At 36.9% G+C, this 11,933-nt stretch overlaps 1 protein-coding gene across 2 annotated transcripts in view; it reads left to right on the top strand.

Annotated features, from left to right (window-relative positions):
* The first annotated feature begins 820 nt into the window (after window positions 1–820).
* The window catches only part of LOC149800368 (uncharacterized), a 28,752-nt gene continuing 17,639 nt past the window's right edge, over window positions 821–11,933 (top strand). Inside the window, exons 1-2 of one of the 2 annotated variants that reach the window (XR_016421368.1) lie at window positions 821–938; window positions 9,288–11,581. Coding sequence is in view for 1 of the 2 variants with exons in the window: in XM_089960016.1 (XP_089816142.1) it covers window positions 830–938; window positions 9,288–11,470 (2,292 nt within the window). In the remaining variant the exon portion in view is untranslated. Of the gene's footprint in view, window positions 939–9,287; window positions 11,797–11,933 lie in introns of those variants that run through there. The other variant, XM_089960016.1, reaches the window with a different exon arrangement.

The raw sequence follows: 11,933 nt of genomic DNA, 5'->3' as shown, positions 1-11,933 counted from the left end.
TTTTTTTCAACATTTTCCAGGAATTTCCTCCACTTAGATTTTGAGCAAACAACATAATCAGTAAATAAAGCACCTTGCTTGCTGTTTGCATTAGTTAAATTTTCATTATGAAAAAGTATAATTAACAACTGTAACTTCTCTGTCTCAGTGTCTTTCTGCCTGCTTGTATGTTTGTCAATCAACCTGCCTTTCATTTCTGCCACGGTCAACGTTTTGTCTTCCTGCTTTAACCAGCAGGAAGACTCATGCCAGACATGGTATTAATACACCTGTCCATATGCGTTTTCAAAAACAACACAGGGGTGGGGATGATATTAATTCTTGCTGAACATATTTTATTTTTACGCGTTCATAGGAGGAAATGAACAAGTGAAATTTGTGTATCTCAGTTACACTCACTTTTAAATTATGCAGACGCAGGCTTGCATATTTAAGCATGCCAGCAAGACACATCAGTTATATATTAGATTGAAGGATACTTCCCGGGAAAAACCCCAAAATGATTGCGTTAGAGTTATTACTAGAGTTATTATTATTATTATTATTACCCACTTCGTATTCAAGAGATTTTTAATAATTCATATTGCGTTATCAGTGAGGGTCATGAACAAGTCCTCTTGTCGCTGAGAATTTGAATTGCTAGTGAAAGGTTCTCTAAAATTTGAATGTATGTTGGTGTTTCGTAGACAGAAACAATAACGTTACATACACTGATATTGGTATCGTCTGCAAAATATGTCAAAGCTGTCAAACAATGTGGCCAACCAGTGACGAATATCTCGTTGTGAGGGTTATTTCCCCTGGTCAAAGACCAACGCTTCGCACTTTAATGACAGCGGAAAAATCTCTAACGGATGGAAACTACTTTCTTTATCGTGGAAATCAATTTATGATAAGTTTGTGTGATCATGTAGTTGCGAAAATGAGCTCCGATGCAGGTAAGGTAGTTTCTAACTGACTAATTATGAAAAGGTTTATAGGCATGTTTTGGCTCGTTTGAGTCACTAGGCCTGTACATTTGCAGATAGGTGGATTGAACATTATTTCTTAATTACGTCATTAAGATGAAATCGATAAACCTGTACTTATAATGACAATGTTGTCACAGCAGGAAAGAAGAGTGTGTTGGATATGGATTAGGACGAAAAGAGAAACTGTCTGTATGTCTATTTTTTTTATCAAATGTGTCTCACTTTCCGCCCGGTACCACCCCCCCCCCCCCTTTATCGATACACCATTGGAGAGGCATAGACAAGTATAGTGTTGATCACATGACTTTGAAGTCTATTCACCAAGAACTCGCCCAAGCATTACAAACTTGAAATATACCATATTAACAACACAATGAGTATGCTATATATATATATATATATATATATATATATTATATATATATATATATATATATATATACATGTCCAAAATGGTCGCCTGTAATATTTATGAAAGAGTCCCACAGGTGGGAGTTTCAGTCGTTTGTTTGTGTGTACGTGGATGTTGCAAGAATCATTGGCTGGAAAGTCGACCAGTTACTATCAGTTGAATCTTTCTATACTCATCAGTGCAGATGATTACACTGTCGAGGGAGAAAATGGTTCCTAACTCAAGAGTGGAAATCATTGTTCACATCCATCTCTTTTATGTGAATTTAATATATAGTATATTCGGTCTTCAACAAACAATGTTTTTCTGAGGTTTTGTAATTATTGCGCTTGCTTGTTTTACTGTCGTTTGTTTCTAGCTAAACTTCCTAGTCCAATATTTTTTATAAATCTGACGTTTTGCGTTATCTATATTTGACACGAGGCAAGATGATGATTGGTGGGTGAGGAATGACGATAGTTTTAATACCCATCTCCGACGACGCCACCGCCCTCAACCCCAAGTTAGCAGTTACTAGGGATGAATCAACTGGTAAAACTCGTGCATCTCGATCAGAGTCACTCTGTGTTATTTTTACACTTTATGTATAAGTAAGACAATAGCGACCATGAATACGTATATAATGAAAACGTGTTGAAGGCGTGGAGGAGTCGAAAACACAAATATTTTATATCCACGATGATTTATCTAACATGAATTGTCTTCATGAATCACATTTAGAATGCCATCTAAGAACCAACACTATTCTGGAATGATGTAGACTGAGTAAAGAAATACTGGTACAATAAAAGATTATTTGCAGTATGGAAATTATAGGCACATGTAAATAAAAATTATAAAAAACATGCATACAAAACAGTGCCTTAAAGAGCTTTCCATAATAAATGGTTAAGGCTATTAGAACGATTCATATATACTAATCTTTCACTGGATTTTGATTTACAAGTCCTAGTCAAATTATTATTAAGAGCTCACAGAAAATCAGCTCTAACCTTTTAATGTAAATCCATTAGGAAGTTTTGGCTCAAACAGATATAGACAAGCGGTATTTCAGTTGGGACAGAGAGTTTAGAGATTTTTCATTTCAAGTAAATTTGAAGTGATTCTTTATTCGGCTGATTTGAAAACTTCATATTTACCTTTTATACCGTCATCAAGTTTAAAGCAGTAATATTGGAGATACTGCACTAAAGGTGTAAAGAAATTTATGAATCTAATTTTCTCAAAATTTTCAACACGAGGATGGAGAAAATAGTGACTTGAATGTTTTTCGTATTCTTATAAAGACCGAGTCAATAATTGTATTGAATGAGGCGTCCTTGTAAGGGAGACAAAAAACAATAGCTTTTGATATTTTGAAATACCCATCTAGCAACACCGTTCACGTGACTCTATGCGTGTCACACGGTTCACTTAAAACTCTATAGAGTCGATTGAAATGCTTACTGTAAAACCACATAGATATAATATATCTGAGGTCGGTAACAATAAGTTTTCATGTTACAGAACACATCATTTGCTTATTGACGGTGTTTAACTGCTTAATGCTCTTCATTATTCGCGTGGGGTCGTGATCATCTGATGAAACGTTACAAGCAGCAATTGTTTTTAACAACAAGCTAAAGAATTAAAAAGTCGTTTCGGATGAGGTCCCTCTTGTTTATTGTAAGAGATGTACATTGTACCTGTTTAGATTCCTGTGCCAGGTTTTCATTCGTTCCGTCCAGAGTATGAAATGTATCTAAAAAAAGATGCATACTTCCCTTTACAAATATTTAACTTTATAACTGGTTTCATGACCTATCTTGGAAATTGTATGTAATCGTAGCCATGGATCTTTCAAGCATCCAAACACAAAAGTGTGGGACATTTGTTGTGTTCGTGATATTATCCCTTCATACTTGTAATTATTAGTACTGTTGTTTTTTGTGTTTTTTTATAGATCAAATATAGTAGTAATGTTTGGTTTTATTTATCAATAAAATAAAATTTAAAAATGTTTGATGAAAAATAGTATTATTTGTTTTCTTGTACTGGGCACTGGCTAAAACAAAGCACGCAGACCGATCCCGGCACACTCTCATTTCAGAAAATATGCGAAGAATGCGACACAATTTACGGTAAAGATAGTATTATTCTTTTTCTATAATGAGCGCTGACCTAGACAAAACACACCAGCCGATCTTCGCAAAGCGCTCACTCCAAAACGATTGTTCACATAGTACAGAAAAATTGTTAAGGGATACGGAAATATTTTTGTCTTGCGCGGAAAAAGGAAAACAATGCTTCCGTATGTTAAGTGTCCGTATGTTAGGTGTAACTTAACTCACAGTTGTTAGTCTGTTCGTATTTTGTTTTCCCTCTTTTACTTGTTGTGTCTGCTATATAGTTTAATTATGCCATTATATTCTGACTTTCACATACTAGTCTGTCTACCTTGCATAATGTCTTAATAGCTTGGCCTCTCGTCATCCTCACCTCTTAGTTTAGGAAAACAATCCCCTGTTTGTGTGTTACATCAGGACGTTTTCCCTATCTAAAATGGGTTAAAATTTTATTAGTGAATATAATTTGTTCTGGTTTTGTTAAAACTTATGTTTTCAGTACATTGTCTTCAAGAGTGGGCCGTTTTGGCTGTATTTGGTGACGGAAATATTTTATAATACGAGGGTACTAATGGGCTGGCTTAGCGCACCGTCCATGATACATACCCCTAGTGGGACTGATATACCCGTCTTTACCACCCCACCCCAGGTGGATATACTTCAGTCTTACTCTTAGTATTTTCACCTCTCTCTTTCTGGGTGCAGGACCTGCATTTTGGCGTGCCCGTTGTGAGCCCTCGACACAATTTGCTTGGTTGATTGCTTTGTCTGTGTGGGAGATAATTATGCTTGCTGTTGTCATTCGATACTGTATTTTGCTTACTTCCTTTACATACATAATTATTCTTAATATATAGCCTGTTACATCTAGGTAAGTTGATCTTTTGTTTTCAGTGTGGTAGGTGTATAGTGTTTGGTTTACTTCATATTGCTGACTTAATTCGTCGTTAATTGGTTTAATTAATGTATTTGTCTTATTACACTGTATCATAGTATGTTTCTTCGTATACAATCCCGAAGTATGTAACTGGCAAAGGGAAATATAGTTTGACGTGTATTTTGGAAGGCTAATTCCCCTGTCTGGTAAACATCATGCAAGTATATAAACATTATTTTTTTGGTGCAAGTTTGATTTATTGTAGCCAACAATTTCCATACTCTGACACAGTTTAAGTTTCTTTGTTCTGTTTTATACCTAAATTTTTTGTTTTCACACTCTTCTACGAGATATGTTTATCGAATATCTTCTGTCTATTACAGTACCAATTATGCGCCCCACATATGAACTATAAATAGCAACACACCTTATGTCATCAGCTATATGTAAAACGTACCCCAAAACATTGTCAACAAGGATGGGCATTTGTATATGTGGGACATGTACCATGTACATATTAAGACAAATGTGCAAGTTTAATTCAAAAGATCGGTTTTAGTGCATGTTTAAGAGTTTTAACAACTACTATGTAGACTGGTTAATTAGAATGTAATATCAGCTGATGCTACAATGCATCATTCTGTGCAAGTATTCAATTAAAACTATGTTACTATCCATTAGCAAATTTCTGATGTAAATAACATTTTGGAATGTTTTAAGTACATACAGTAAAACGTGCTTTACGGATCAACTATAGGTACAGTTAGATCCTATAGGAATGTAAACTTCTGATCCCAAACGTTATAAAATATATGCATGATATGTAACCATGTTAAAATTGTTTGTACAAAGTTAATTCAAATAATCTGTTTGAACATTTCAACTGTAATTTTTAGATTAATTCACAAAGAAATTGGATCATTAAAATGGGATATCAGCTTATGCCACATTGCCGCACTTTGTCAATTAATGTCTTGACCAAAATGAACAGTAAAACGGAAAGCATTTTGTGCTAGACTTGCTTCTTTGGCTGTCCTCCTACATCGAAGATAAGCAGACTTAAGTAAAGTACATGTTATCCATTTGACCCATATTTTGACATTCTTCAATATCTAAGTTTTAAATGTCTTAGCAATCAACCCTAGTTGTCCTTGCAACATAGTTTTCATCTCCATCCTCTCAGGCCTTGTAACAGAGTTGTCATCTCCATCTTCTCAGGCCTTGTAACAGAGTTGTCATCTCCATCCTCTCAGGCCTTGTAACAGAGTTTTCATCTCCATCCTCTCAGGCCCTGCTATAGAGTTTTCATCTCTAATCTCTCATTAAGTACCGTATAACTGTATACGTACAATTACTGAAAGCAATACAAACATATATGTGTTACTCATACAATCACATCGTCATAAATATACAAATTAGCTCCTTAGAAGCATAATAGTGAAAATGACCTAATGATCACCAGGAAAGATGTAGGATTTTGTTTTCTTGCTTTTTTTTAAATATCCCAGATACAGCTATATTTGATCTCCAATAGAAAACAAATTGTCAAGGATATGGCGGCTATAATGTCAAGCTTGCTATACATCTCATCTGTCAGAACAAGTCGTAAGGCTGAAACATTCGGGTTGGGTCAAACAATGCACGAGAAATGCGCGAGAATTGGTGTTTGTATGCTGTAAAGAAATCGCAGCTGATATTTATTAAAGATATCTTCTACTGTGTTCTTTTTAGATAAAAGTCGCGTCTAACAGCGAACATCTATATACTGCAAACAAGGTATGTTTTATGCAAACAAGGGATTAAGGTTATCATCCGTTCAGTTTAGGTCTGAATTTGTAGTTCCCAGGACCTAAATTCAGATGTCAATTTCCTGCAGGTGTTGTGATCGTGTTACGCAACGTGTTGTTTGTCAGAAGTAACCATTCTCTGTAACATTTATGAGATAAATGATTACTCTTCTTAGGTCGATGGTTTCTAGGGTTTCCTGACTACCATATCCAGAAGACAACTATACGCCAACATCTGAACCACAGATGTAATTAACCTTTGACTATATATCCTTACATCATGCTGAAAAAATACTTTAGATAGGCAAATTAAAGACTTTGCACCTTCTGTGTAGGTGAATCAAGTAGTAATTACAGTAAGACATGATTGATAAGACATCATAAGTAGGCACGTTGTCAGCCTCAGTGTTGGAAAATTTTGCACAATGGACATTTCATTGTAACGGCAATCACATAACATATTTAATATACATGTAAAAAAAAACGGAGGCCTCTGCTTGCAGATAATGAGGTTAATATTTGGGAAACTTTTCAATGCATCGTAAATATATATATATATATATATATATATATATATATATATATATATATATATATATATATATATATATATATATATATAAAGTAAGATTAAATCTGAACTTAAATCATAGAATATGAGAATTAATTGGGATGAATTTTATGATTGCTTTGGTCGTACCAAGGGTATGGAATTTCAGGGCATGGAGTGATGGGATTCGTTGTGATTCACATGACTTTTCAGCCTACGGCTTCAGGTTTGGGGACTGTTTGATCTCGCACATCCGTTTATCCGCGGACACATTAGTCTGAAATCGTGTGGTAACAAATAATGGTTAATAATAAGTTTGAGTTCTGTAAAAGGTTTAAATTCATTGTCATAAATTCTTTAAATTGCTAAAAGAAAAAAATATATATAGTCATAGAACCATTAAAAAACCAGTTTAAGTAATCAGTTCGACAACATTGTTATCGAATTTATTCTCAATTTTCAGCAATCCCGTTATGCTTGTATATCAGACTGTTAGTCAGTAATGTTAACAGTTAGCACTGAACTTTGTATGAGACTGTACGGTGGACTGTCTCGAACATTTCACATAAGAGTGCTAGCTGACATGAGATTGTACGGTGGACTGTCTCGAACATGTCACCTAAGAGTGCTAGCTGACATGAGATTGTACGGTGGACTGTCTCGAACATGTCACATAAGAGTGCTAGTTGACATTAGACTGTACGGTGGACTGTCTCGAACATGTCACATAAGAGTGCTAGCTGACATGAGACTGTACGGTGCACTGTCTCGAACATGTCACATTAGAGTGCTAGCTGACATGAAATTGTACGGTGGACTGTCTCGAACATATCACATAAGAGTGATAGCTTTGTATGAGATTGTACGGTGGACTGTCTCAAACATGTCACATAAGATTGCTAGTTGACTCGCATCTTCATCAGGAGGCGAGAATTCTCGACTCCGTTCACAGCTGGGTAAGAAACAAGTATTGCATATCATTTTAATTAGTTTGAGAATAAACTATATTATTGCAATATATACCGCGCTTTCTCTCTCCCTCTATATTCGTGAGTTTGTCCTTCTAAATTATTTTCGCTCTGTATATCTGCTTGTGTGTAATACAAATGTGTGTTTAACAAGTGTGTGTTATACAGATGTGTGTTATACAAATGTGTGTTATACAAATGTTTGTTATTCAGATGTGTGCATTGAAGACTATGGGACTTAAAAATCCGAAACATCTATTCCGTTTAAGTCCTTTTTGTGAATTTTTCAGTACACCTCCATAATACTGTAAAGTGTGTGTTTATTAATATTTGGCACCTTCATTAAACCCAATTATGTTTAGTGACGTATTGGATAAGGTCACAACTGATGCGTGTAAGAAGATGTAATATTCAAGTAGCATGTGCAGAAGCAGTAAATCATTTAATCCAATACACCGCCCATCCTCTCTCTCTCTCTCTCTCTCTCTCTCTCTCTCTCTTCCAGTACACCTCTCTCTCTCTCTCTCTCTCTCTCTATTCCAGTACACCTCCCATCCTCTCTCTCTCTCTCTCTCTCTTCCAGTATACCTCCCATCCTCTCTCTCTCTCTTCCAATACACCTCCCACCGTCTCTCTCTCTCTCTCTCTCTCTCTCTCTCTCTCTCTCTCTCTTATCCAATACACCTCCCACCGTCTCTCTCTTTCTCTCTCTCTCTCTCTCATCCAATACACCTCCCACCGTCTCTCTCTCACTCTCTCTCTCTCATCCAATACACCTTCCACCGTCTATCTCTCTCTCTCTCTCTCTCATCGAATACACCTCCCACCGTCTCTCTCTGTCTCTCTCATCCAATACACCTTCCAACGTCTCTCTCTCTCTCTCTCTCTCTCTCTCTCTCTCATCCAGTACACCTCCCACCATCTCTCTCTCACCAATACAACTCCCAACGTGTCTCTCTCTCCACTAGTGGAAGGGAAAACGAAATTGTATAATTGTTCACTGACAATAAACATGGGTTTTGTTATAACATCATTCTAACATATTTTCATTATTAATGACTAGCCACGTGTGCCTCTTGATGACTTAAGTCACTGGTAGTCGAATCTTACCAAACTTAAAATCAATAGACTTGTTGTATTCATTATTTAATGACTAGCCACATGTGCTTCTTGATGACTTAAGTCACTGGTAGTCGAATCTTACCAAACTTAAAATCAATAGACTTGTTGTATTCAGCCAGTACTGGAAATTCAAACACAAACATCCAATGATGATGATACAACGGTGTTTTAAAATTCATTATCACAAACGAACATTTATCGATATCAACTTATTAAAATTTGTTAATAAACTCAGAAAGTGTATTTGGCATCTTCTAAGGGTTCAATATAATAAATACCGATCTCATACTTGTACATATGTATTTTGTTTTTGGTGAAAAACTGGTTGATGATTTTATGACTGTAATGCTAATTCGATGATGTTGCTGCTGCTGCTGTTGATGATGATGATGATATTGATGGTGATAAAATACAAAAGTTTGTTTAGGAAATACAGTTATCATTATGGTTATTTGTATTATTGTAACACTTGTGTTTCTCTTCTTGTACTTTTAGTTAACATGACTGACCAGATGCTGGATTACTATCACAGTGTATCCGAGTTTTTATCCAACATTCTGGATAATGTCGGCTACTCACGTGAAGACCGAGATCGGAAGGTCAGGGTTGCCACTGAACGTGAAGTGTTCGAGAACATGTTTGCTGCTTTATGCAAACAAAGATTGAGAATGTACATGTTCGGCAGTAGAGGGGAAGGTTCCACTGGACCTGGGCTAGAATCTGATAAGGACATTTTGGTTCAGGATGAAAACTTAAAGGTGGTCACTGATGTAACGGACTGTCATCCGGACAAGGTTAATTATCTAATGGTCAAGGATAATTTCACTCATCCTGGTTATGTAAAACTACAGGAATTAGTAATATTACCAGACAACACTACAGTTGCAATATACCACGAGGAAAGTGATGATAAAGTCATCACACTTGATCTATTCAATAGGACTGTATTGTCAAACACAATAAATTATCAAGACACTCCTGTACGATGTACTAAGCCAAGCCCAGCATGGAATGATCCTGCTGAATACAAGGAGTATTCCACTGACATCGTGTATGCTTTAAGGTGCTATCGGTGGCCAACAGAAGGGTTTGAATGGTTTCAGCGTCGCAGATTGCATGGATGGCCCACACCTAAACAGATAGCGAATGCCTGGGGATATGGATGTTTTGCGACAGCTGTTGGTCATCCACAGAGCCACGAAAAACACGTAGAGTGGCGGTTATCATTTTCAATAGCTGAAAGGGACCTTACAAGATCTTTTGAAGACACGGTAATGAAAGTTTACATATTGCTGAAAATAATAAAGAAAACATTTATTGAACCTATTTTGGGCGATGCATTTTCAAGCTACCATTGCAAAGTATGTATGTTGTGGATGAGAGAAAGAACACCACGTGACCTGTGGAGAGATGAAAATCTTCTGTACTGTCTCATCCTTTGCATCAGACAACTATACGAGTGGGCAACTGAAGGGTTTTGCCCGGACTACTTCATCGTTACGAATAATATCTATGACAGAAAGATAGTTGGGGCAAATCAAGTTCCTTTAGTCCAGATACTCAAATATCTTCTCTCCACTAATTGCGGTTTTTTACTTGAAATAAAATGTTGTTATTTGGGACAGCTTCTGACGAATAGGATCAGCAGAGTGGGCATTCGCCGTATCTCAGCTCTGTTTATCGGTGAGGTAAGCTTCGATCAAAAATTATGCATCAGCGTAGCATGTGCTTGCAGGTATGCTATGTTGAAGTACATTCCACAATGTTATACAGCACTGGTTAATTATCTAGAAAGACTCATGTTTGCTTTTAAGCGTTTGTCATACAGTATGCAGTTGCCTCTAAAGCATGCAATGATGTTTCTGTGTGCACAACTTGGATTCCAGATTGTCTCCGTCTGCAAAGAAGATGCACGTTCTTTGTCCCGTGAACAAGTCGACTATCTTGTAAACTTGGCATTAAGTTTCCTTTCTATTGGCATCAACAGCGATGCTACTTCAGTAAGACTCAAACTGTGTGGATTAGGAATGGAGCTTGGGAATTATGATTTATCTGAGGTTTGTCTTCAGCATATTAGTGACTATCGGATGAGATATATGTACTCGGCTACAGTGGATACGAATCGTTCCCTTACTGTACTGAAATATAACATGAACTCGTGTTTAGAAACACTCCGCACGAAGAGATACAGTACTATGGAGCTGCTGCAGAATCATGTATCCTTCAGCGTAGTCTGTATGCCATCAGAGATTTCAATATCCCCTAAACAACTCAGGATGGAGATGTTCAGGTCAGTTGGAGCACCCCTGCAATTGAGAGATGAGATAATAGATTCCTGGTATGATTGGGGCGTGGTTGATTCACTTATGTGTCTCCATTTCTTTCAGTACCTGACTTTCAGCAGTCAAGGGAAAGAGGGGCACAAACAGGTTGCCATGGACAACATGATTCACGTGATTAGGACGGAACCGGACATCTTACACAGAGACACGGCATTAAATCTTCTGGGGTATTCCTTCATAAAGGAAAATCAGCTCACCAATGCTTTCATATGCTTCATCCAATCCTTGAAAATCCGTCCGTATCACAATGCTGCAAAGTTCTACTTGGGATTTCTATTCAAGAGGATTCATGTCACTCACAGAAGGCATGTTCACTGTGGAAGTATGACAACTTAAATTGCCAGTAAGAGCAATATTATGCAATATGTGAACACGTTTCACTTCATAAGCAATGTAATATTGTGCAGTATGACAAAACATTTCATTTCACAATGTGTCGAGAAGAAGGTGCTAGCAGCAGGGAAGTTGTACAGACCATCGTGTACAGACCAAATAAACCTTCCTACGCGAACTTTCTCCGTAGAAGCCTCGGAAAGCAGAAATAAAGCCTTCTACGGAGATCAAATTTCATGCATTTCAGACCGGATGCATCTGTTGGTCGCGCCGGTGTGTCAATAAATATTAGCATCCGAGACAGGAAAAATAAATTAATGAGAAATGTTTTTTGTGTTAAATTTTTTGTTGCAATGTTGGGCTGCTTTTTCATGAATAAATTTGATCGAGACCAATTCGATACCGACTTCGTGGATCGTGAAGATTGATCGTGATGAAACCATGCGGCGTTGCCTGAGCGCGGCTG

This window comes from Sinohyriopsis cumingii, chromosome 5 (genome assembly GCF_028554795.1).
Source record: "Sinohyriopsis cumingii isolate HCF-2022 chromosome 5, ASM2855479v2, whole genome shotgun sequence".
Classification (NCBI taxonomy): Eukaryota; Metazoa; Mollusca; class Bivalvia; order Unionida; family Unionidae; genus Sinohyriopsis; species Sinohyriopsis cumingii.
This window is presented reverse-complemented; position numbering and strand designations above follow the sequence as displayed.